The 27,467-nt window shown below is 34.9% G+C and overlaps 1 protein-coding gene across 3 annotated transcripts; it reads left to right on the top strand.

Moving 5' to 3' along the window:
• Positions 1 to 27,160, top strand: SLC25A46 (solute carrier family 25, member 46). Of its 3 annotated transcripts, none has more exons than XM_011989405.1 (8): positions 1 to 112; positions 4,064 to 4,106; positions 5,753 to 5,810; positions 8,277 to 8,354; positions 10,182 to 10,282; positions 17,490 to 17,546; positions 18,724 to 18,781; positions 23,239 to 27,160. In XM_011989405.1, exons 1-8 carry the CDS (start codon positions 103 to 105, stop codon positions 23,815 to 23,817), a joined length of 984 nt encoding a protein of 327 aa, XP_011844795.1. In that variant the 5' UTR covers positions 1 to 102; the 3' UTR covers positions 23,818 to 27,160. The 3 variants fall into 3 exon arrangements, with proteins under 3 accessions (XP_011844795.1, XP_011844794.1, XP_011844793.1); XM_011989404.1 differs by lacking the exon at positions 1 to 112 and adding an exon at positions 862 to 1,264 and having other exon boundaries at positions 23,482 to 27,160; XM_011989403.1 differs by lacking the exon at positions 1 to 112 and adding an exon at positions 862 to 1,264.
• Positions 27,161 to 27,467: the final 307 nt, after the last annotated feature.

Here is a 27,467-nt window from a genome sequence, read left to right as displayed (position 1 = left end):
AGGAATCCTGGGAGTCCATCGAGTTGAAGGAACATAGGATGAACCCATGGAAGGCTTCCTCAGATCTGAGGAGGGAGCCTGCCCCAAGAGCCCGTGGACGTAATGAAAACAGGTAGTAGGGGACCCTCTACAGAACTCTTCTCAGTTATTTAATTAGAGGTCCCGATTTTGAAAGATACAACTGGGATTTCAATACCCTGAGTGATTTAGATACATCGGGAAAAATACGACAGAAAACTAGTTTCTTTACAGCCTTAGAAAAGCAAAACCCGTAATTCCTCACTCCACGAGGGCAGTATTCGAGTACGTGGGTTTCTTTCTCCCCCGACGTTCACCTGAACTTTTAAAATGCTTGCTCTGGTGGTCCATAGCACTTTCGCGCTCATTGGGCAGTACCATATCTCTCAATAGATTTTATCCAAAACCGCAAGTGCGGGAGACAAAGCTAGGTAGAAGGTTACCAACCCTCCACAACTCCAACCTTTACTAGCTTCCTCGGAGCAGGTGAGGCACCAGCCCCGTGAGAATACACTGAGATCTGGGGCGTAGCTGTGACATCGGGCATTTCTGGCCGAGATCTCACCGGGTAAGCTCCACTCGCGGGTTATCGGCTCCCTCCAAGAAGCATCCTTGACCTCCTCTCATGTAGGCCCTATTCCTACACCAATTCTCTTTCTGGAATCTCTTTGGTACCGTGTTTCATTAATCCCACAACCATATTCCCACCTATTCCCTAATGACAACAAAGTTTTAAGTTATAGGTTACTGCCGTGTCTCCCTAGCAACCGTGCCCACTAATGGTTGCCGGAAGAGGCTATAATCACGTGCTCCCAAGACTTCCGGGTTTCTAACGTGACTTCCGGTTGTCAGAATATCCCCCAGACGCGGCGGCTGCCTAGGGGAAACTGTGTGGTCTTAGGTCGCGGTGGCCCGGGTGGTGGTGGGCTCCGGGCGGGCTCGCGTCATCCTGCCCCCGCTGCAATGCATCCGCGGCGCCCGGACGGATTTGATGGCTTGGGCTACCGGGGCAGTGCCCGGGACGAGCAGGGCTTTGGCGGCGCTTTCCCTGCAAGGTCCTTCAGCACCGGGGCGGACCTGGGCCACTGGGTGACGACTCCCCCAGACATCCCCGGCAGCCGCAACCTGCACTGGGGCGAGAAGAGCCCCCCCTACGGCGTGCCCACCACCTCCACCCCGTACGAAGGCCCCACGGAAGAACCCTTTTCCACTGGCGGCGGCGGCGGTGTGCAGGGGCAGAGCAGTGGTGAGAAGCACGGGGACCGACGCAGGGATGGTGGGTTAGTGGGGCGGTGGCTTGAGGCCTGCAGACCCCGGAAGCGGCGCAGAGGGTCCCGCCTCCTGCTCCTTCTCATCCTATCGCGCGCCACACCCTTTGCCCTCCTTCGTCCTCTGCCCCTGAAGCCGGCCTTCTCCCTCTTCCTCACGCGAACGAATTCTCCTGAATCAATTCCAAAAAAGACATCTGCCTTAGCTATGGGGTACATAGTAGGAATTTTTAGAGGTTTTGGTGTCCCAACTGATGGCCAGAGTTAAAAAGGAGTTTGGATTATTTACTGTTACCTGATTAACTTTGGCAGCTGTATTTTCTCGATTTAATTAATTAATGAATGTGTTTACTCGTAGTTTTGTGTTCTGAAGAGAGAAGCCTTTCAGCATAAGCAAATTTGGGTTCAAACTTGGTTGTGCCACTCGTAATCTGAACAACTTAACCTTTGTGAGCCCTCAGTTTTCTCATCTTTAAGATGTGTAGAAGAATCCAGTATGGGATACATAGGCAAAAAAAAAAAAAAAAAAAAAAGTTTCCTTCCTTTTCCTTTTTAAACACAGAAGTTTTATCTGCTTTTCAGATCCCCAGTCTAGAAAGTTTCCTTCCTATAATTTTCCCTTCTGCTTTCTTTCTTCTGACCTAAAAACTACATATAAAAGTTAGAAACACCGATACAATTTCAGGATAGGACTTTGGAATCATGACATAATTATTCTCTATGGGATATCAGAAAAGCTGCAACACTGCATAATGTACATATTTTCAACATCCCTTTTTTATTTATAAAGAATAATAGCTACCTCTTTCTATTCTCCTGCAATTGTTAGAATAATAGATTAATGGTATTATTTAATATTAAATTTATTGTAGGTATCAGCTTCATTCTCATTTCCTCGACTTTGACTTGGAAATAAAATAATATTTATTCAACTAGGAAGAATAGACTTTAACGAATGCCTAGTGAGTAAATGAGGATGTGAAGAAGGATAGATGACTTACCTAGCTAATTGTCATACAATTAGCTTTTTGACTCTTCGCTGTTTTTTGTTTTTTGCTTTTTTCCCGTTGTGTCGTACTAGTCCCAATACTAGTCCAGAAGAATACTGGAAAGGTTTTACAAGTTATAAATCAAATAATTCAAAAATGCATATACCGTTGCTACACAGTTATCTTCTTAGGCAGTAAAGTTTATGTTTTTATCTTTTCATAAGTTATGCTTTGATGGTTACAATGAGGAAGAGTTCCTTGACACAACCAGGGGTTAATTTTGCAGCTGTAAGAGGTATGTGAATGTTAATTTTGCAACAAACTTAGACACCAAAGAGATTTACACAGTAAACAAGAGTAAATCTTCCTAACACCTTCCAGAAAATGTTAGTAGCATTTTCTGTTACTGTTTGGGGGTGATCTATACATATAAAAAGAGTAAGGTTGGGCGCAGTGGCTCACACCTGTAATCCCAGCACTTTGGGAGGCCGAGGAGGGCGGATCCCGAGGTCAGGATATCAAGACCATCCTGGCTAACATGGTGAAACCATAAATTAGCCAGATGTGGTGGCGGGCGTCTGTAGTCCCAGCTACTCGGGAGGCTGCGGCAGGATAATGGCCTGAACCCAGGAGGCGGAGCTTGCAGTGAGCTGAGATCCCACCACTGCATTCCAGCCTGGGCGACAGAGGGAGACTCCGTCTCAAAACAAAACAAAAGGGTAAAATCTAAGGAAAAAGGGCCTTAGGTAGGTAAAAGAAGCTTTCTATTTAGCTTGTACATTTTTCTAGGGTGAACCGCGTAGTTTCCCAGGAACATGCTTAGGTGGCCTTGTTCTGATTGAAAGGGAATAGTGAGGGCAATTGCTTCATTTGAAAGAGAAGAAAGAATTGTAATTTGTGAATATTGTATTATAGTTAGAATTTAATGTCTGGTTCCCTGGGGTTGTAATAGTTCACCACTATGACTTTGAGTTTAGTCAGGAAGAAAGGCTTTTCTCTTCTGATATATGCATAGGAATGTTTCCAGCTGTGAACTTTTCCAGTAACACAACAGACATACCATCTATAGTAGCACATACATATCCAGTAACCTACTCCGATTAATTAAACAGCTAGCCTCAAACTATTTAAAACTTGAAGAGATGGGGAAGAAGAGAACTGTATTTACCGATTTTGGTTATCCCTAAGTACCCTTTCAAATTAATAATTTAGAGGTGCTTTACTTGCAGTTATTGGTTTAATAAAGTGCTCTCCATCAGTAACAGTGAATAACTAGTTTTTACAGCATAGAAGGTAAAGTCGTAGGTAAAGTATCAGCTGCGGCCAACCATGGAAAATTTTTTGATTGGAATCAGAAGCTGAAAACTGCTAGCCCTTAGGTTCTGTCTGCATATTTGTTTCATTAGGCCCAGACAGTGTTTTAACAATTTCTGAAATAGTTGTCCAGGACTTCAAAATTGGAAGCTTTTCTATAAAATGAGAATATCTTTTTTTGAAAAAATTACAGCTTCAAAACCCTGGGCCCACACTCTCATGTGGCAACAATGAATTGGAGTTAAAGAATAATTGTGCTTTAAAGGCTGTACACCTTGCAATTTGCCACAAACCCCAGCAGAGTCCTTCATTCATTTAAATTATTTCCCTGGCCCCATCAGAATTTGACTTTGAAGTTTAAATGAACAGCAGGTTAATAAAATAAATTTTTAAAAATTGTTTTTAGACTAAACCTAAATATTGGTTATCAGTAATCTTATTTTTTTATTTCTTTTTTTTTTTTTTTTACTTTAGAACAGCTGAATAGATTTGCTGGATTTGGTATTGGACTTGCAAGGTAATGTTTTATCTAAAGACGTTTAAAGCTTTTATTTATTTAATTTAGAGTTTTTCTTTAATTTATAATATTAAATGATTATTATTGCTTCCTTTAGGTTGTTTCTTTGAAGCAGCAGCTTAAATTTTGAATAATATTTTGCAGGAAAAAAAACATGATCATTATTTAAAACATATAATTTGATAGTTTTTCCAGTAAGGATAGACTAGTCATCCAATTTTATAAACACAAAGTAATTTTGTAATGAGTATTGTAATTGTTTTCATGGGTCTGTCCAAAGAATAAAATGAAGTGTAATCTTATCTCTCTCCCATCAAAAAAAGTAATTTAGAATGGGGTTCATGAAGATCAAATGACTCTGCTGACAGGAACTTTGTTCATAGGACATTTTCTGAAAGAAATAAAAATTACATGGCATTTAATGATGCCATGTAATTGACATGACATTTCCCACGTCAAACATATAGAGATCTAGTTTAATTTTATACTGTAGATATTAATATTATGTATTGTTTCCCTTACTTACCTGTTTGCAGATCTGGTTTTCATTCTTTTCATGGGTCTATCCAAAGAATAAAATGAAATGTAATCTGTCTCTCTCCCATCAAAAAAGTAATTGTGCATGGAGGCTTCTCTCTAAACATTCTAATGCTTATAAGATATTTAGCAGCATAGCATCTAGATTGTGTTCATAATCAGCGTTTGGTGATAGCATTACTTTTTTTTTTTTAATATCTAACGATCATTTTAAGAAAAGCCTTTAGTCTTGATTATTGTGATCCTTAGTGAAAACCATTTTCAAAAATATTGGAATTGCACAAAGCTTACATTTCATGCCATAATGATCACTATCATTTTAAACATTTTAACCAAGAAAAATACCTTATTTGCATTATTGAACCCGAGGGTGTTAATGTCATTATAAATAAAATCTGTGTTTTCCATTCTGCTGGAGTTGTTTTTTGCTTCAATATTTATACTTAAAGCTTTGATTCATTTGATAGACTATTATTACATATAAATATGTGTGAACATGTATTTATATGTCACTCTGAGACCTGAAACCCACAGCTGTAATTGTTTTGTGGGGTACATTCTCAAATCAGAAATTTGATACATAAATATTAGTCAATTAACATGGTCATTAAGAATCTTATAATTTAAGATTTATACTTAAATTTATACTTAAACCTTATAATTGAAGTGCATCAAAACCAACAGTTTTAGAATGGGGTTCATGAAGATCAAATGGCTCTGCTGATAGGAATGTTGTTCATAGGATATTTTCTGAACGAAATAATTTGCAGCATTAAATGCCATTTAACTGATGTGTCATTTCCCACATTAAACAAACAGAGATCTAGTTTCATCTTACACTACAGACATTACTATTATGTATTATGTATTGTTTCCCTTGTTTACTAGTATGCAGATCTGGTTTTCATTCATTTCATATTGAATTTTGTTATGGGTAGAATCATTTGCAAACATTTCTAGACATTTTTAAAGATCTGTTTAATTTTTTTAAGAATGGAAAACAAAGTAATGCATGATTCTTCAGGCAAGAATAATTTCAGAAAGATACATGTTGTAAATTTAATTTGTCTCTATGTAGACATACATATATATAAATTATTTTTATATAGTCTCTTTACAGAAAATGTATTGGCACATCCTTGCATTGTTCTACGCCGCCAATGTCAGGTAAATGTCATTTCTTTGATCTTTTGAAGCAATACTTCTGACCCTAATATGAAGGGCAGAACTTACATAAATGACATGAAACCAGGTAATTGTTACTTCATGTGAAATGTTCCGAACTTTTTGGTCTCAAAACCTCTTTAAAGTCTTAAAAAAATATTGAGGATCCTAAATAACTTTGGTTTATTTTGGTCATATCTGCTGATATTTACCATTTCAGAAATTAAAATTGGGAAAATTTCAATGTATCTATATAATTCATTAAAATAATACATCTGTTAGTAAGATAATATATTTTTATGAAAGTATTTTGCATTTTTGCAAATATTTTTAACACCTGACATAATAGAGAGCCAGTTTCTCTCATATGCTTCTGCAGTCAATCTGTTGCATCATGTGGTTTTTGAAAGAAGCAAGGAAGTTTAGTCTTGTACACATGTGTAGTTGAAAGCAGGAGAGGAGTATATTATATTCTTTTGAGATAATTGTGGGTATTCTTTGCAATTGCACCAAAACTCACTGTGTGGTAGTTTCTTAAAGGTTATTTGCAATGTGAAATCAGAAATCATTTTAGTGAACTTTTTACACTTTGTTACATTAAAAAATCTATTTAATTATACTGCATCTTGAATATATATTTTTACTTATGCATGATTCTGTATAATTGTGCATAAGTTATTTGAAAAATATTGACCAAATGAGTTATATAGATCTTCCTGATGTTAAGACATTTGATTATAAAATATCAAAAAATCATCTTCATTAAAAATACTACTGATCTCACTAGAAAAGTCTTTAAGTATTGTCGGCTCTTGACGATGGATATAGATTTTCCAAAATTCTGAGTTTTACTTGAAAATTCAAACTTATCATTGACAATAAATACTGTTAGTTATTTTTGTTTTAATCAACAATCTCACTTTGTTTATTTTTTTGAAATATGTCTGTCCTAAGGGTGAATAGGTATAGTCTGTCAATGAGTTTTTCTAAGTAAAAATGATGTTCCGTGAAAAAACTGGCTAGTTCAGCTTGCAATTCTATCATGCTTTCCTCATGACAGCAATCTTACTTCCTTATGTAACACACAAAATATTAATTAGAAAGAGGATGTGTACTCAAAGGTCAAGGATTCATAAAATTAACATTTTGTTACTTCATCATCAAGGATATCCCTATATGAAGGTTGCTTTTTTCTCCCTATGGGTAAATGAGGTGAAAAATACTGTAAGTACGAAAATACAGTTTGATGGGGCTGCCTCAATTTGTGCTAATGAGCTGGGAGTTTTACCTACCATTGCTTTTGTACCATTAGTGAACATATCAAGACAGTGAAAAAAGCAAATGATATCTTAGTAATCATTAGGAAAATAATTTTGAACTTGTCAAGCCACTGAAAGGGTAATGGGACTTTCAGGAGTCAGTGGACCCCACTTGCAAACTCTGTTATAACCCACTTTTTGTTTGTTTGTTTGAGACAGAGTCTTGCTTTGTTGCCCAGGTAGGAGTGCAGTGACGCGATCTCAGCTCACTGCAACCTCCGCCTCCCGGGTTCACGCCATTCTTCTGCCTCAGCCTCCCAAGTAGCTGGAACTACAGGCGCCCGCCACCACGCCCAGCTAATTTTTTCTATTTTTTTAGGAGAGATGGGGTTTCACCGTGTTAGCCAGGATGGTCTCGATCTCCTGACCCCATGATCCGCCTGCCTCAGCCTCCCAAAGTGCTGGGGTTACAGGCGTGAGCCACCGTGCCCGGCCTGTTACAACCCACTTTCTTTGTAAAGTAATGCTTCCTATATTTGTTTGCTGTTAGAGTTCAAAACAGTATAAATCATTATAAATTAATCTGTTCATGCTTAGCACTGAAAAGTATGTATACAGAAATACCATTAAAATAGCATTGACTGTGTGTGCCACAGAACAGTGTATTTCCGATATATATTTACATTGTAGTAATATTAACATGGAGATCCAATGGACACATTATATATAAGTAACAAATACATTATTCTTAAACGTTTTATGAAATAATACCATTAGAATGTAATACATTCTAATATTTTATTATTTCACATAATAAATATTGTTTTGACACTCCCCCAATTGATTTCATATACCAGTCAGTTACCACATATAGTTTGAAAAATGCTTGCCTAAAATGAACATGAGTTGGGAGATGTAATTCAATTCTTTAAGGCAATACAAATATCAAATAAGACCCTCTTTATTATATAGTCTACAGTACTGTGTGTATTATGCATTGGTCTTCAGATTGTATTTATATAACCGTACATACTGTACTTTTAATAGGTTATTTAAAGCACTTTTAAGAGTAATTTTGCTCATGTGTAATTTATGTTGACTTTGGAATTAACTTTTGTTTATACTGCAATTCTACCATATATCTTTCATGGCTCTGTTATTTCTTGACAAAACATTAACAGAAAAAAATCATGAAATATCTTTTTTACAGGTTAATTACCATGCCCAGCATTACCACCTCACTCCATTTACAGTCATCAATATTATGTACAGTTTCAACAAAACTCAGGTGAGAATTTTGTCTATGGATTCTATTAAAGGTTTATATAAGTGTCATTTGGGCTTAGTAATCATTAAAGCAATAATAATTACTTTCAATTTGGTCAATAAAACATCTTAACTGTTGTAGTAAAACTAAAGTAGCGCAGCAATATGTTTTTGAATCTTTCAAAATTTAATTTAGCAAAAGTACAAATTAATTAATTTAGCAAAACCACAAAGAGCTGTGTTAAGATGATGTCTCTGCTATCAAGAGGCTCATATTTATTCATGGAGACAAGATCTTAAACAGAAGATTGTGCTGCAGTAAGATAAAGGCAATATTAGAAGTACAGAATGCTGTCAGAATACAAAAGAGAAGTATTTTATCAAAACTGGGCTTGGGCTCAGTGTATGCCTGGGAAAAACTTTGGGAAAAGAAAGGCCCGAATTGTGTGCTTCTTGTTGAGAAGGCTAACTTTTCATGATGAAGATAGAGAAAAGGTTTTTAAAGTAATGTGTGAAGGCTGAAGACAAAGAGAGACCATAATGTTTGAGAATGGATTTAATAGAGTACAATGGGAACTTAAAGTGGGGGTTGAAGACTAACAGAAAGATGAAAAAGTAGCCAGAGAAGTAAGCAGGATCCAGATTCTAAAGCACCTTCTAAGAACTGCACACTAGATCTTAAAAGCTACAAGAGTACTGTTGAAGGTGTTTTAGCCATGACCAAAGTATCTTGAAGAGCTTTGGATTGTTTGGCAATATCTATCAAAATTTAAAATGTATGTGTTCTTTGACTTACTAATTTCACTTCCAGGAACTTGTCCCACATAGATGTGCACATATATATGCAAAAATATATATACAAGGATGTCCTATGACATTGCATATAATAGACTGGAAATGATTAAATGTCCATCACTAGGGTACCAGTGAAATAATTATGGTATATTATGGTGAAACACCTTGTAACCTTTAAAAATAAGAGGGGAGCTCTGTATATACTAATGTGGAATGATCTCCAGGATATTTTTTATGTTTCAAGATAATACCACCTGTTAAAAATACACAAAACAAACAGATTTCTATAACATACACACAGAGATATACTTGTATATGCATGGATTATCTCGAGGATAAATTGTGAAACTGCTGCTGAGGACTGGGATGAAAAGGAGACAGACTTTCAACTGATACCCTATTGCTTCTTTTTAATTCTATCATGTATATCTATTAATAACATAGATAAATAATAGGGGTATTACTGATAGTATTATGCAAAGGGGCAAAACCAGAGACAGTGAAACTTGTAGTCAAATTGATATAAAGTAATAGTGTTAAGTATGGAGAAGAGCATGGATTTGTAAGATACTAAGGGAGTAGAATTTGTAGAACCTGGGGACTGATTAGATAGGAACAGTGAGAGAAAAATGTTTTCTAGATATATTATTTGGACACAAGGGTGATGAAGCTGCTATCTAGGGAAATAGGAAGTACAGCAGAGAAGGAAAGAATTGGTGTGGTATGAGTGAGTATAATTGGGTTAAGTTGTGGATATGTAAGTTTCAAGTTACCTTGTGTCATCCACAGGACAGGACTAGTGGGGAGTTGAATATATAGATATTAGGGACAAATTAGTTAATCATTAGGGCTTTTAATTAATAGGAATGTTCTTCTCAGCCTAAATATAACTTTAAAATGATATAAAATTAATTTAATTATAGTTCTCTACTAATATTTCTATTAGAATAATGTTTTATTGGAAAATATCTATACAATATCAAGTTTTATTAAGATCTTTTCTGTTTCAGATGTAGGTATTAACAGAAATAACCATGAATTTTGTTCATTTTAGGGACCTAGAGCCCTGTGGAAAGGAATGGGAAGTACATTTATTGTCCAGGGAGTCACACTTGGAGCAGAAGGCATAATTAGTGAATTTACACCTTTGCCAAGGTACCTTTTTTAGCATTTCTTCAGTGTTAGTTTCATGTTGTGATTCGTTTTTAGATTCAGGGGGTACATGTGCAGGCTTGTTACATGGGTATATTGTGTGATGCTGAAGTTTGAACTTCTAATGATCCTCTCATCCAACAATTCCCAATTGTGTAAACATCATACCCAATAGGTAGTTTTCAACCCTTGTCCCCATCCCTCCCCTATTATATTGTTTTAAAAGTAAGTAAAAAATGTCTTGAATCTGAAAACTTGTCTGACGTAACTAAAAGAAGAAACAAAGAATAAAATTAATTATATCTTATTAAATTAGTATGTGATAAAGAAAATGTGCCTTGGCTTAGTATTATTGAGATGTATCTTTCAGCTTCTACTGCTATGTGCCAGCAACTGCCAGATGAGGAACAAATGTGGGTATGTGAGCAATTCCCACTCTTTAAGTATTCAGTTTAGTGAAGGAGACACATGTAAGCAAGAAGAGGTAACATGTCCAATGTCATGGGGTTGGACAGTCTAGATAATAAAAAGAAGTGTCTTATGCTCGGAATATTGGGTATGTATGAAATGGAATATGAGGAAAAGAAGCTGAGGTGCTACATTACAATACAATTGTGCCTTTGTAAGTTTATTCTCTATGGGGTTGGAATATGTTTCTTTTTTTTAATATATAGATGTTCTGATCAAGATATATTCAAATGGCAGTGTAAAATAAATGGAATAGTATAGACAGATTTATGGAGATCTATTGTAATAATCTAGGCGAGACTGAGAAGGTTCTGAACTGTGGAGCAGAACAGAAAGGGATGAGCTGGCTAGATATTTCTGAAGTATAATTGATGGTCATTGTGTTACCTTGGTAATTGGAGATAGGAGACAATGAGTTGTCAGTAGTGACTGAGATTTCTAGATTGGAAAATGTTAACCAAGATGGAGAATTCAAGAAGAAGAAAAAGTTGGAGTAGGGAAGAAGATAAAGAATTTATCTTTCAATAAATGAAGTTGGAGATTCTTGCAAGACATCGAGGGAGGGGAACATGTCTAATATTTGGTTGGAACCATGGATCACAGTAAAAAAAAAAAAAAAAAAAAAAAATTGAAGCAGAGGCAGAGCTTTGGGTATTGTGGCATAAAAGTAACAGTTGAAGCTTGGGATAGATGAAATCACCTAAGGAGAAAGTGTAGATTAAATGAATAAAATGGACCAAGGACAGAATCCTAGGTGTACACGTGTGCCGTGTGTGTGTTGGGCGGGGGTGGAGGGGTAGTTGGGGGAGATAATGAGAGACATTAGAGAGGTCCTCAGAACAAATTGGAAATAGCATAAGATGTAGGACAATCATGTTCTTGAAACCAAAAATGGGAGAATTAGAATTGCAGATACATTTGAGAGAGAGGTAGAGAAATTAGGGAAATTTGCTTTCAGGTGTCTCTTTTCTCTGTGAAGCAGGATACAGGGTTATTTGGTGAAAAAATGAAGCACTGGCGTTGTAGTAGAAAAGCATGAGAGGAATGATACACATTTGGGACAATCACAATGATGGGTAAACAAAGGAATCTTACAAAGAGTATATGAAAGGAATGTTAATAGGTAATATTGGAAATTAGAAATTTTTAAAAATTTTAAGGGGCTATTTGGCATTACTCTGTGATTTTCTATATCGGCACTATATTTTTGTTTATCATCCTATTGATAATATTAAAGGCTTTGGAATGGTTTGTTAATCCAAATTTATTGTCTGGCAGGGTGGATTTTTTGGATTGTTAAAGAAGTGAGATAGTTGAAGGCATAGCTACTAGAGTAACACATATGCCCAATGTTGGGATTTAGTCCTTATAGGGAAGGAAATGAAAGCAAGAGAAAATGATATTAAGCTTTTTTCCAATGTGATTTCTTTTGAAGGACCTCATAGTCCTGAAGTTCCTTAAATAAAGCTTTGCTAAAAGGTTTGAAACAAAACAAAGATTAGAAAGGTCAGCAACATTTGGGTAGCTCAGTTTCTTGTTTTATTCTTTAAAAATCTGTATTTCTTTGTTTGGCTAACTATTCACTTTATTGCTTTTATATCACTAGGTAAGATCTCAAGTTAGTACTTATAGTCAAATATTCTTGAAATTCTCTAACAAACAGTTCTGTAAAAAATTAACAAAAATGCAGGAAATTCCATTTGGTAGAGTGAAAAAACTTCAATGCAGTTGTTCCTCGTATCTCTGGGGGATTGATTCCAGCACCCCCAGTGGATACTGAAATCCAGAGATGCTGAAGTCCCTTTTATAAAATGGTGTTGTATTTGCATACAACCTCTGCACAACCTCCTGTATACTTTAAATCATTTCTTGATTCCCTATAATACCAAATACAATGTAAATGCTATGTAAATAGTTGTTGTTGTGTATTGTTTAGGGAATAATGACAAGAAAAAAAAAAAACTCGGTACACATTCAGTACAGATGCAACTATCTCTTTTATAAATAAATATTTTAAATCCACAGTTGCCCAAATCCATGTATGTGGAACCCATGGGTATGGAGGGTTGACTATATTTGCAACCGGAACACTATTGGTTCAGGTCCTGGCTATTTCACTTTTTATTTCTGGGACCTTAGGCAAGTAATGTTGCCTCTGTAAAGCAGAGATGAAGGAATAACGTTAATTTCAGGTTACAGGGAAGACAAAAATAGGAATGGGAAGGCATAGGACTTTATAAAATTTTATCATCTAACTTTCTTAGTAGACAGACATGTCAACTGAGTGGGAATATATTTTCATCATTTTGAATCTTTCTAAAGAAGACAAAATAGTAACCTCTATTGCATTGTTCTACTTGGATAATTTTGGTGATAAGCCCCAATCATTAATTCATTCATTTACTTAGCTAACATTTCCTGAGTACTTACTATGTGCCAGGTTCTAAGCTAAAAACCGGTTTACAATGAGGAAAGGAAACAAAAGGTAACTGTTGCCAGGAAGCTCAGAATCTAATAAAGTACATTCACTAAGAACAATAATTCCATTAATGAATAATTGCAAATTGAAATTTGTTTTCTGAAAGAAAAGAATATAGTTCCATGAAAGTATTAAAGGGCTAGAAAGTGTCCCTAGTAACATGACACTTAAGGTAGATCAGAGTGGTAATTAGGAGGTACATACCAATTTGTATAAAAATGCTGTTGCAGTGGGGAGCATAGAGAATTCAGGTGTAACTGAGAGAAGGCTCAACATGGCTGGAGCTCTGGCCAGGGGTAAGGTACAGAGCAGGTGGGAGCCAGAACATGTGTGGCCCTGCAGGCCATTATAAGAATATTGAAGAGGTTCAGTAAGGTCAGTGACATCAGGTTTGTTTTCAAAGGGTCATTGTAACTGTAGATGAAAAGGTTGCATGAGGACTGAAGTGAATAAAAGGAGACATCTTAGTATTCTATTACAATAGTAGAGGTGAGAAATGATAGTGGCTAAGATCAGAGTGGTATCTTTTGAGATACAGGTAAGTGGATAGTTTTGAAATACACTTAGGTCAAATTGAGGGAATTTGGTGATGCTTTAGGAATGGGAGATGAGAGAGAAGGCAGTATCAAGGATGACTTCTTGTATTGGGCTTGTGTAATTAGTTGTCAAATGAAGCTGTTTTTTGAAGTATAGTGTGAATATCTTTTAAAAAATTATTTATTCTTCTTTGGGCAGATTTGACCTTTCCTATTAATGGGAAGAAGGCAGAGTTGTGGCAAACAAGGTCACTAAACATTAAAAGCAGTTCACAGAAGCTACTACATAAGGAAGATGAGCTCTGAGGTCTCCTAGCCTGGGGTTTTTTAATTGCATAACAATTACTAGGTAGAACAGGGGAGATAGTATAGATACACCAACATTTAGTTTTTTTATAAAGTTTATGATCAAATCAGAGAGAAAAACAGCAGATCTCTAGTGTTCATTAAATCAGCAAATTTATAATTTCTCAGTAGTATTACTTTTTAACAAATTATTTATTACCCAGGATCATCATGTGTGATCTCTTTATCTACTGCTAAACCCTTCCCAATCCTCTCCCCCAGTTGGAATGAGTTAAACCATGTGTCATTCTACCCCACAGTACCCTTTACTTAATTTACATGTGGCTTTTTTCATACGTGAGGTAGGAGTTCCTGTAACCAAGGCCACCTGTGTGGTTCAGTCTCTCACAAAACCCATTTGGTTCAACTCCAACTTAGTTTTGACTCATCACACATTTGTGGTTATACCATTGTAAATATCTTATATTCTTCCTCCAACAGTTCCCTCTGAATTTGCTTATTTTAAACACATGTTATTTTAAACACAATGAAATCTTCCTCAAATTCAGTAGATTTCCTTTCTGATGAACAGTTCCTGAGTAGGGAACACTGAAAGAGTCTAAGTAGAAAAGAAAGATTTTAAGTTGGACTTTAGGACAAGTGCATTTTCAGTGCTTTTATCATATCCACATGGAGTAGGCACATGATACGGGGCTGGCATATGATGAATTCTTAACTGAAGGTAAATTAATTTTGGAGGTTTTGTAGTTCTAACCCTAGGTATGAGGGTCCCTAGGGAAAAAGGATACCCTATAGTGGAAGAAGAGGGCCTGAACCTTAGGAACTCCAACAAGGTGTGGCTGGGTTAAGAAAGGTGATCCTGAAAAGGAGTCAGGAGAGACCAGAAGAAGGCAGGATAAAAACCAACGGAGAATGGGCTAGTGGAGTACAGGGGCAAAGAGTGCTTCAAGGAGAGAAGAACACGAGGCTCTGATGGCTGCTGAAATGTCAGATAAGGTAGAGACTTGAAAACATCCATCAGATTTAATGACATGGAGATTACTGGAGACTTTGGCAAGAGCTGTTTTTGTTCAAAACCAATCTGAAGTGGGTTCAGAGGTGAATGGGAAAGTACGGACATGGAAACAGCAAGTTTAGAACGTTGTCTCTGACTAGGATTGATGAAGAGAGGTAACTGGAAGATGAGGGGTTTAGGGTAGGTTGGGGGAAGTGTTTTTTTTAGGTTTTTTTTTTTTTAATGAGGATAGCTATTTGACCATTTGAAAATTAAAGACTGCTAAATTAGAGTTATTTTAGAATTTTATTGCTTTTTGTGTTGATTATGCATAGGAGTATGTATTTTGATCTGTTAAATGAAAAACTAGACTGTTTTGAGAAAAGGTACTCGAATAAATTTTATTGATTTTTTTTTTTTTTTTTTTTTTTGCATATTAGCGAGGGTATCTTTTACTTGAAAATAGTTCATTTAGATATATTTATATGTTTGGTATTTGATAATGAATTATACAAAGGTTTAATGACAAGATTTTACATTTACCCTCAACTGACACTTTTAAGTATGCTTATTTAAATTTCTAGAGCTGTAACAGTAAATTTTACCCATTTTATAAAGTAGTAGAGAACAGATACAAGGAAGATTCCCCAAAACATTTTTTAAATACTTGGTTTTAAATCTCCTTTTCTTTTATCTTAATGATCTTAATAATTAGCAGTAGTCATCAAAGGGGAGGTAACTCAGAACTGACAGTTGTATTTAAAGGGGAGGCTATCCAGTCCTTAATGTTTACCACAATTTTATACTTAAAATTGATGTCATCATAAACTGTGGTAATACTTTCTGAGGCCATGAGTATTAGCTGTGCCAAGATGATTTACAAAGCATGTAACATATTTTGTTTTATAATCATAAAGTAACTTTCAGAAGATGAGAGGCCTAATCTATTTTTTATATTTTTCGACTTAATCATTGAATAATATGATTTCAGCTACATTGTGTTGTTCAGGCCAAATAAATATGTTAATAGTAATTTAATCAGAGTTTGGCCCAGAAGGTGCTCTAAGGTCTTAGAAATCAGGGGTAGTTGTTCTATTGTCTGAAAGTCTCTGATGTACGTACTGCTTTATATGCTGTTGTTTTTCAAATTCAGTCATTTGAAATAGAAAACATTTTTCTAGAGTCCTGTTGTAGCCATGATGGAATGAGTACCACTTCCATCAGAGTAACTGGTGGAAGCAAGTCTTATCTTTATTTTGCACTTCCCTTTCTGGTTTTTTTTTTTTCTCTCTCTCTTTTCATTTTTCTCCTATCTCCGCTGCCTTTTTATTTTTTTCTTATTTACATTTTTCCTTTTTTTTTTTTTTTTTTACTCTCTGTAATCTTGACTCTTTTTGGACTTTTCTCTTGATAGAACTTACTCCCTTTTTTCCCCTTTGGTTCTATTTCATTTCAGCTTGGCTCCCTCCCTCCCTCCCTTCCTTCCTTCTTTTTTTTTTTTTTTTTTTTCTTTCTTCCTTTTTTGTTCTTTCTTTTCTTGTTTTCCAAAAGTACCCAAACTAACAGACAGAATGCACACAATCTTAGACCTTGGTTCCAGACCTGGCGTTTTGCCTGTTTCCTTTGAACATTTCCCTGTGATCTTTTTGACCCTGATTTTTCTCACCAGTAAGACAAGTGTGACAGTATCTCCTCTGCTTATCTCACAAGATTCTTCTCTGTATCAAATAAGATGAGAGGCAGTACAGGCAGAGTACAGAGGTTTAGAACACAGTTCCACAGTAACGGGTTACTTGGATTTGGTAAGTTATTAATCCCCTCTGATCCTATCTCCTCATCTATGAAATGGAGAAAATAGGGTTATTATGAAGATTAGAAATAGTTCATGCAAAGCACTTTGCATAGTAATGGCATTTAGTAGGTGCTCACAAAGATAATAGAATATAATGGTCACAAAATTATGTGATTGTACTAAGTAAAGATCCTTTGGAAATTAAGTACTCATAAATGTAATGTGTCAGCCTGCATTAGAGTTACTTAATTTTAAAAAAAAATCCCATTCTTACATACTTTCTAAAGCCTTTTAAAATCCTGTTCTTTGTTTCCATATCTATTCTCTTTCTTTTAACTTACCGTCTTAATTTTCTTCACTTTCTCATGTTTACTTTCACAATCAGTTGTGCCTCTTGCTTCTCTGCCAGTCCCTTCTATCAGCACATACGAAAACACCGTGTATTTTTTTTTTCTGTTAAATCATCAGAGTTGTTTACACTGTGTTCCAGAAAAGAAAATGTTCACCATTAGAATCTATTTCTCCTACAGATTAAAAAAAATTAGAAGTTGATTACTGTTTTGAAAATTGCACTAATTCCAGATGTTTTAAGTAACATGGCTTTTGTTTTATTTAAGTTTATTTTTATGTTTTAGGGAGGTTTTACATAAATGGAGTCCTAAACAAATAGGAGAACACCTTCTACTGAAATCGTAAGTATCAAAAAATGGCATTTTTATTGGACATTTTCACTAATTTTTATAGTATTAGAACTGGAAACAAATCTTATTAAATAACTGTAGAGAAGGAAATTAGAGCAGTGAAATGTTTGTGGGACTAGAACTTCAAAGGACAAGTAACAGAGTTTAGGAATAAATCTTGAAATATATGTTATCTTTAAAATAAATCTTACTAATTTGAAAGGCTGGAATCACAGACTAATTTTGTGTGTGTATTCTTAGGAAGTTAGCATGGGTCTTCAATATATTTAACCCAGATTTTCAAGGAAAGTATAACTATTTTATTGTTAATCAGAGATACAAATGTATTTGTATGGTGATGAGCAAACCCAAAAAACATTAGTGACATTGAAATGTAGTCCTGAAGGCACTTAGTGATTTTACAACGGTAACCATTTTTGTAGATTAGAATTTTATTCTTCACTTTTTAATTTTTTTTTTGAAGATTGTGAATTGGAAATCCCCCAGCTTGCTGGCTCCCTCAATGGGACATTCCAGCACATTATTACTTAGTGATGTTCCATTCACCTTGAAAACTACTACTTGCCAGGACCTGGCCCATAAGGGTTAGGTAAGTCCCACCTTGATATTATTTTGAATAACTATATTTTGCAGGCTTGCAAAGTTGTAATATTACTCTGTCTAAATATTGGTGATAGAAAACAACTTTGCAAAGCTGTATAATGTTGTTTTTTTAATAATAAAAGGGGACTTCACTCACCATTTGAAGACTGGCCTAACTCTGCTGGATGGGAAATCTGGGAATTGATATAAGAGGATAGTAACAGAAAAGTTTACTTGCTCAAATATCATTAAAAAGGCAAACTATGGAATGGATCCCTCATCCTAAATTTTACGTTTTAGATTTATAGGCTGCATTAGTTATGTGTAGGTAGATGTCCAATCTATTTTCATTGCAGGCTGTCCTTGTTTTTGTCATTTGACTTTTTCATTTCTGTTGAATAAAGCATCCTATGTTACAGGTTTCTGAAGTTAGAATTTTTAGGCTATAGGTATTAATAGTTGAAAACGTTAAAAAGATTATTCTAGCTTGACTATAAATTATGTTGGCATATTAAAGCAGATATTAAAAAAATTCGTATAAGCATCTTGTTTCAGTATACTGATAAATTTGTTTTAATTTCTATAGCCTAACTTATGTGGTGGCAATGCCTTTTTATTCAGCAAGTCTGATTGAAACAGTGCAGGTGAGCTTTTTTTTTTACTGTCATTCTTTTTATTTAAGAATAGTTTTTGGACTATTCAGTATATTGTATATATCTAATATTTCAGCAGAAAATTTTAAGACTATGTCTTAAAATGTTTATTTTATAAATATCACAGTTATATCACACATTGCTTGTCTGTATATTTCCACTGCCATCTTAAGTCACACTGCTAGTTTTAATTACTTTTGTCCTTTCCATAGGCAACTATACTCTTCATTTAGACATCTCAGAACACAGCCTATAACTTGCTCTGAAAACAAAGAATCTATAAACTTTTTAAGGCCCTTACATACAACTCAGATGGTTATGGCTTATCATTGGACAGTAAATTAAAAATTACCTGAGAATAAACATGTTGGATAATCATCCAAACAGGAAGCAGGTTGTCCCCACAGGTAGTTTACTGACAAGATTCTTTTTAAATATGCCTTTAAGTAACATTTGATACTATTGGGTGTGGTAAATACTACAAAGCTGAAGCAATTTTCTGCTAGCACTTTAAATTCTGTTTGCTTGTGTTACTATTCCTAACCACATGGTGGCGCTTCAAGTACATTTAATTAAATGTCTTACCCTTCTTCCTACACTTAAAACTGTAAGATGAAGGTAGTTTTTACTTCACCTGTATACAAAATCCCACTATTTTTACACATGTCTTCTATTTCCACATCAGATCCTCTAGCATATTCTTTTCTCTAGTATATGTGAGTGCCCTCTCTGTAGAAACTCCCACTGGATCAGCCTTTGCTCTTCTAATTATTCTTCTCTACCTTGTATCTTTTCTGGCTGTATCATTCATCTTTGATTTACTATTTATTATTATTATTATTATTATTATTATTATTATTATTATTATTATTTCTGTTAGAACTAACTTCAGTTAACTGAAGTTAATGTCTTACGACCCAAATAATACTTTCCCTCCTTCCCCTTGCATTTGGCATTGTGTTAAATAAATGATACAATTTTTGTATGGTGCTATAGAATTTACAGAGTTGTCACTTGTATGAGATACCTTCATTTTAAAGATAAGGGAAAAAATGTCAGGAAAGTAATTATTTAAGGAAAAACAACTAAGCAGAATGATTTATTGGGGAAAACAACTTTTAGCTTGAGACAGACCCATTATCACATTTCTCTGCTTAAATTAGACCTGGGACTTTAGACAGATTTCTTACCTTTATAATTTTCTTATTCATAAATTGTGAATAGTATTTTAATAACTGAGGTGTAACATTGAATGAGTTATTTATGTAAGTGCCCGGCTCACTATGTGATAGGGTTTGTTCTGTGTATGTTTTTTTTTTTAACCCAGTATTCACCTCTTGTTTCCTGCTTCAAGTTCCACCTGCTAACGCCTTTTGATTTCTTTTGTCTGCTTTTCTAGAACTCTTTTTTCTTGAGATTTCTCTCTCTTGAACATCTTTTTTCAATAACCCCTTTGCCATCTCTTCTGTTATATCTTAAAGCTCAATCCTTGACCCTCTGTTTTTTTATCCTATACTCATTATTCTGGAAGAGCTAATTTATTCACAGGAATCACTTTAGTTCTAATCTTATGTGAGTTAAATCTTCAGACTCAACTTATAAAAATAATCTCATCTGTCCCTCTAAAAATTAACTTCCTTTAGAACCTCTTCTCCCTGGCAATATATTAATGATACTATTGTTATCTTCACACTAAAGACTCAAAACTTTAGTTTTTGTTTTAGGAAAGATTTTATTTTTACATTTCTTTCATCCTTCATAATTACCCAGTCATCATGAACTTTGTAGTGATCTATTTCTTCATTAAGAATCCTTGAGGCCTAGGTGGGTGGATCATGAGGTCAGGAGTTCGAGACCAGCCTGGCCAACAAAGTGAAATCCCATCTCTACTAAAAATACAAAAATTAGCCGGGCATGGTGGCAGGCGCCTGTTGTCCCAGCTATTTGGGAGGCTGAGGTGGAAGAATAGCTTGAACCCGGGAGGCAGAGGTTTCAGTGAGCCGAAATCACGCCACTGTACTCCAGCCTGGGCGACAGAGTGAGACTCTGTCTTTTCAAAAAAAAAAAAAAAAAAAAAGTCCTTGTACTAGTCCCTGCATTTTAAAAGTCAATTCTGTGTACTCATACAAGATTGTTTTTAAGTTGCAATGCTTATATATCCTTTCACTGATTAAGGATTCATATTGACTCATATTCCCTAAAATCAACTTCAGACTTATTATAGTTTCAAATAAAGGTTTTAATAACATCACTTTACCTTTCAGATTATCTTCCTTAACTGCTAAACTTAAAAAAAAAAAAATTATCAAATATTTATTGAGTACTTGCCTGTATCACGTACTGTGATAGACCCTGGGGATACAACAGCAAACAAAAACAAATTGCTCTGCTCTCATAGCACTTATATTCTTATGGGGAAAAGTAGACATAAACAACTAAATATAAGGTATATTTCATGGTGATTAACTGCTAAAGAGAGCAAAAATAAAGAAAGGAAGGCAAATAGGATGTGTAATGGGTCGGGGGGGGGCAGTTAATATTTTTTTAAGAAGATAAGTAAAAGCCTCACTGAGAAGGTAACATTTGTGTAAAGATCAACATGGATATTTGTGAGAATATTCTAAGGGAAGGCAAGTGCAAACACCCTTACATGGGACTATGTCATGTGTGTTGTGTCATACATGCTTGAGAAGTAGGAAGGATGCCGATATGGTTGGTGCTAACTAAGCACAAAATAAGCAAATGTTGAGTTTTATTTAGAGGGAAAGCAAGTGCAAAAACTGTTAAGTGGGACTGTGTCATGTGTGTTGTATCTTGCATGCTTGAGAAGTAGAAAGGAAGCTGTTATGGTTGGTGCTAACTAAGCAAGGGAAGAATACAGGAGATGAGGCCTGAGTGGTAAGAGAGGACCAGATTATATAGGACATGGTAAATCATTGTAATAACTGGGCTTTTGTTTGGGAAGGAGGGAAAGTCTTTGATAGGTTTGAGGAGAACCGTGGTGTGATCTGACTTACATCTTTATTAGGATCTCTTTGACTGTTGTATTAAAAATAAACCAGCGGGAAGGAGGTCAGGGTCAGAAGTAGGAAGATGGATTAGAAGGCTAGGCAAGCTCATTGTAGTCTCATAGTTTTAAATATCATCTATTTACTAAAGACACCCACATTTATAATACAATGCTTCTCCACTTACAATGGGATTACATCCCAATAAACCTGTCATAAATTTGAAAACATAAGTTGAGATATCGTCGAAACCATCTGTAGGTCCATTGTGTACCTTTTTCCTGTAATTTCTATTTTGAACTCCATTTGGAGTTAATTGACTTAACATTTCTGAACTCTTGATCTTCACCAGATTGCTACTCTGGCAGTTTTTCAACTCAATAAAAGGCAATGCTATTCCCCCCAGTCCTCTGTACAACCACCTTGGGGTTATCCTTGACCCTTATCTTGCATACCCCAAATACAATTCACCAGTAATTCCCATAGACTTTGATTTTAGGACAAAAGCACAATTGAACCACTTCACTTCTGTTGCCACCTTCTAGTCCAAGCCACCATCATCCCTTTACTGGATGATTCCAGTAACTTTTGAACTGGCTTTTCAACTGATCTTGTCCTCCTTTGCACAACAGCCAGTAGTCTTTTAAAATATAAATTATGTCATGTCCATCTTCTGCTTAAAATCAACCCGTTATTTCCCATCTGACTAGAAGCCAAAGTCTACAGAGCAGTCTATAAGGCATGATATAGCCCCTGGCTACCTTATAAATTTCATCTGCTACTTTTCTGCAGTCATTGCTGCAGCCAAAGTGCCTTTTAGCAAGTTCTTTTCTATCTGTCTATACCTCGGTAATCCATATCAAACTTTCTTATTCATATCCCCAAAATTCTACAAAAGCAGACATTGCAGGTAATAATGAGACTAACATTTATTGAGTGACTCCTAAGTGCCAAGCCTTTTTTCATTTAATATTCACAACAACCCTGTACATGAAACGTAGATAATGGTCATTTCCATTTTTGTAGAATGGGAAACTCTGCTTAGGAGAAGTTAAGTAACTTGACAATAGTTGCATAGTCAGTAAGTAATGGAGGCAGGATTTAAACATGTTTAAGAACTATAAGCACCATAGTGTCTCCTTAAGCATTACATAGTTATTGCCTTTCCACAAGTTCTAAGAAGTTTCTTGAGATGTATCCACCTACATACCTCCCTAGTCTCCCTACCCCAATAAGATTAACTCTGAACTTCACTGATAGCAATTTTATGAGATTTTATTTGAAAAAAAATCTGATGCCTAGATAACAGTTAAAGTCTGCAAATCATGGATGTTTCCCTCTTCCGTCACTATGTTAGGATTTAAAAGGAACCTAGAAAGAGTCCTTTTTCTGTGGCAAAATAAGCAAATGTTAAGTTTTACTTATTCATTTTTATTTCAGAGTGAGATAATTCGAGATAATACTGGCATTTTGGAATGTGTTAAAGAAGGAATTGGAAGAGTGATAGGCATGGGAGTGCCTCACAGCAAACGACTTCTTCCGCTTCTTTCCTTGATCTTCCCTACGGTGCTTCATGGAGTTCTTCATTACATCATCAGCTCAGTTATTCAGAAATTTGTCCTACTAATTCTAAAGAGAAAGACTTACAATAGCCACCTAGCTGAGAGCACTAGCCCTGTGCAGAGTATGTTGGATGCTTATTTTCCAGAACTTATTGCTAACTTTGCTGCCAGTCTTTGTTCTGACGTTATACTTTACCCATTGGAAACAGTTTTGCACCGCCTTCACATTCAAGGAACACGCACAATAATTGACAATACAGACCTTGGCTATGAAGTGCTTCCAATTAATACACAGTATGAGGGAATGAGAGACTGTATCAATACCATAAGGCAGGAGGAAGGAGTGTTTGGTTTTTATAAAGGGTTTGGTGCTGTTATAATACAGTACACACTGCATGCAGCTGTTTTACAGATTACCAAAATTATTTACTCTACACTTCTTCAAAATAACATTTGAGATTTAGGTTCCCTCACTGAGTAGTCTGGAAGATATCTGGATAATTTGCTATAAAGTTATGAGGGATAAAAGTGAAATACTGGGGAAGAAAATGGATTGGAAAGTAAAATTGGTACAAAAGCCCATGCTGATTATCTTGACTTTGTTTTTTAAGGCATAGGTACATATTTTGGATCAAAACTCTTCCAAATTTGAAAACTCAATAAAAATAACACTTATTAAATTCTAGTTAGTGTAGCACTCATGGTGAAGTAAACATGATCCTAGGCAGAAGCAAAATTTTATTACAAAATCTAAAAACTTTATAGAGTTGAATCTATTTCATCTGACTTAAAGATTCATTAAATGTTTATTTTACCTTCTAGATTGATGTTGGTATAGTATCCTTAATACAGTGTAGTGTGTTAATGTCCTTAGCACAATCGGGAGATTTTTACCTTTAAGCAAATAAATGACATCATTATTGAAAAAGACTTAAGGGATGATTAGATTTGGCAATCTGTAAGCAGGAGTAAAAAGGTTTTAAATTGCACTGTCCCTATATAACTATCTTAATGGCTATATATATTGATTTTATAAAGCCATTTATGTAGACACATGTAACTTGGAATTTCCTTCATCCCTACACGTTTTCTACACTTACATCACCTTATTGCATAAAACGAAGTCATGCACTTTCTACTTGAACATCAAAATATCAAAAGCCAAGGTACCCAAAAGATGCAAGTCAGAGACAACATCCTTGTCCATATCCAAACCCAGTGTTTCAGTGCTAGCAACTTAATTTATCGTACATTTATAGAGTTTGGTTTGCTTTGCTACTTGTGTGAATCATCGGACTGTTTTTAGAGCCACTCTTAAGAGAGAATATAAAAAATCATGACAATTACTACTGTTTCCACATTTACAAATTGTGTACTTAAGTGAACCTCATTTACCTTTTATGTCTGAATGGCTTGTCTGAGAGGAAACAAAATTAAAATTCATCTGGGAATTTGTGCCTCTTGTCTACTATATAGTCATCACTAGATAATGCCTTCCGTTTTTATTTTCTTTCAGTTTTTGCTTTAAATTTTGTTTTCCAAAATAGATGTACATGGAGGGAAAAGCAATTATTCTTATCACCTTTTATTTAAACTTCTTTAGATGAATACTGAAGAAAAATCCAAAGCTTAAAGGAAATATGCCCTTGTGTTTTATGGGTGGGGAAAAAGTACATTTCAACATATAATAAGCAAAAAAAAAATTCATCAGTTTAATAAAAACATTTTGTCTGTTCCTAAATGTAATTTGGTGAGTTAAGCACTTTGTATAGTAAAATGACATGTGTTTGCTGTATCATTAGACATTTTAAAGTTTTATTTCTTCACATGAATAATCACAGTTGTATCACGAACCATTTAGCTCTCTGAACACAGTGACTTTGCACTGATATTGTCCAACCAAGAATGCATAGTAACTGAAATTGTACTTGCTAAATGTCACAGAAATGGTTACTTTTTGCAAATAGTAGTATTGGAACAAAAAAGTGATATGCAAAAAGTGTAAAAACAGTAATAAGTAGCAAATCTCTCCTATGTGTGTGTGTGTGGTTACTGAAACACCTACATTTTCCATTTTTAAATTCACCAAGAGGGGGTAAATAAACACCACTGATCACATTTTATATTTTATGGTGAATATTTTAGATTAAGGTTTACTTTGTCGAACCAATAGCATTTAAATTGCTTTCAATTAAGATAGTTTCAGATAAGAGTAAACCAGAAAATTTCAAGTTTAAAAAATTTCTAGAAAAGAATCTGAATAGAATCAAGTATTTACTAACGAAAATCCATAGGATGCTTTATTTAGCTAAAAATTAAATATTTCAGGATATTTGTTGGAAGTTAGCTGAAAATAGTTACATAAATTCATTTTATTGTGGAATAATTATCAGAACAATAGGCTGAACCACACACAAGTAAGGTTGATCTTATTTTCCTTTTTGGAGAAAGGGAATACAGATTAACATTAAAATTGAAACATAGGAAGTAAAATATGAGTAATTTTTTACTACCATTCCAAATTAGTTGAAACAAAATCTTGAACAGTCAAGCACTTAAATTTAAGCTAGCCAAATATGTTGCACTGAATTTTGAAAAGAGTGAGTGAGATAACCATAAGATACACCTTTCCCTTTTAAAAATTGTTATTTTTCTTTAACGTAGGTGCCAAATCAAATATCCATGGGCTACACTTCTTAAGATAATAATAGCTCAAAATAGTATTTTTTTAATTCAATAGAACTAAGAGCATTATGAAAAAGATTCTATTAAATATTCCACAGGCCCATTGGTCCTCTTACATAAGCCAGATTTTGGCCACTGAGCTTGTGATACACTTGCCTTACATTGTAGGGTTTCTTAATTTGAGTCAAGTATACTGAAAGCAATTAAAAACTGGTAAATATTAATTTACTGTGTAAAGTGAACTTATGAATTAACTTACTAAATACATGTGTGTAGACCTTCCTGAAATGCCATTCTCAATTTTATTTTGTGGGCTCTTAAAAAAATTATCTGGGTTAATAAGGTTATCTATTAAAGCCTCCAAAATCTCAGCACGAGATGTTATAAATATGAAATAGTAGAAACAAGTAACTTGAAAATGGGTATTTGATACCTTAGCTGGTGTTTTCAGAAACATACAGAACTGGAGAGGTGAGAACTTGCTTACTTTGGCAGATGTACCTGACTACTCACAACTGTCTTTTTAGCAGCAGCTTTGTTAAAACTGCACAAAGCATTCACTTTATTGAGTACAAATGCTGTAGTATTTCTACCTAAGTGTTAGTATATCTGTTCATGAAATGAAAAAAAAAAAAAATGATGCTTTATATTTGTTGTATCAACTGAGGTTGTGGAGGATGTTTGTCCACTGATATTTTGAAACAGAAAAGACTACTTTGTCAGCTTCTAATAAGGTAGCCAGGTTTGAATTATTTTCAAAATTTATATAAGCAAATAAAATCTGTTGGTAACAATTCACATTGCACTAGAATTTGAATGATACCATTGTTGGCATTTCTGCTTCTCTTTCGAGTAGTTGTAAATAATCTCTTTTTCTCATATAAACTGAATGTGTAATGTCTTACTCTTGAGTCATTTAGTATCAGTGATAATGGTACCAAGTTGTATAGCAGAGTAACAAAATCATGATTTGACAATTAAATTTACATATTGCCTCACCTAGAGATGTTTCGTCTGTACAACTTTTTCTTTTTTTTAAGTTTGTCTTACTGTTACTTTAAATGTTTTGGGTAAATTGTGTAATATGAAAAGTTCAATAAAATGTTGAAATAAAACCAATGTTTTTCTCCTCCTGATGTGAGAGAACTATTCAGGCTAGTGGTTAGAGATGAATTATATTTTTTTAGGTAGAAATGAAGATCAACAAAAATATGTGAAGTTAAACTTTGTTGCACACTGTTTTTAAAAATATAGCTTCCTCACAACATCCCTGTGACAGTTTTGGAGTTGTGCTGTTTGATTAAGAATGAAATAGATACAGAGAGGCGGTGATTTGTCCTGCATTTCGCAACTAGGAGAGTAACAACAGAAAAATGACAAGTAGGCAGCTCAAGACTCCCATCCCTCCATGGAAAGAGAAGA

This window comes from Mandrillus leucophaeus, unplaced genomic scaffold, assembly GCF_000951045.1.
Source record: "Mandrillus leucophaeus isolate KB7577 unplaced genomic scaffold, Mleu.le_1.0 Scaffold352, whole genome shotgun sequence".
Taxonomy (NCBI): domain Eukaryota; kingdom Metazoa; phylum Chordata; class Mammalia; order Primates; family Cercopithecidae; genus Mandrillus; species Mandrillus leucophaeus.
This window is presented reverse-complemented; position numbering and strand designations above follow the sequence as displayed.

Excerpts from the sequence above, each read along its gene's own strand:
- SLC25A46 (XM_011989403.1), top strand. The coding sequence starts at position 982 with ATGCATCCGCGGCGCCCGGACGGATTTGATGGCTTGGGCTACCGGGGC. Across the intron at positions 1,265-4,063 it reads TGTGCAGGGGCAGAGCAGTG|AACAGCTGAATAGATTTGCT; the intron begins GTGAGAAGCACG and ends TTTTTACTTTAG. Across the intron at positions 8,355-10,181 it reads ACAGTTTCAACAAAACTCAG|GGACCTAGAGCCCTGTGGAA; the intron begins GTGAGAATTTTG and ends TGTTCATTTTAG.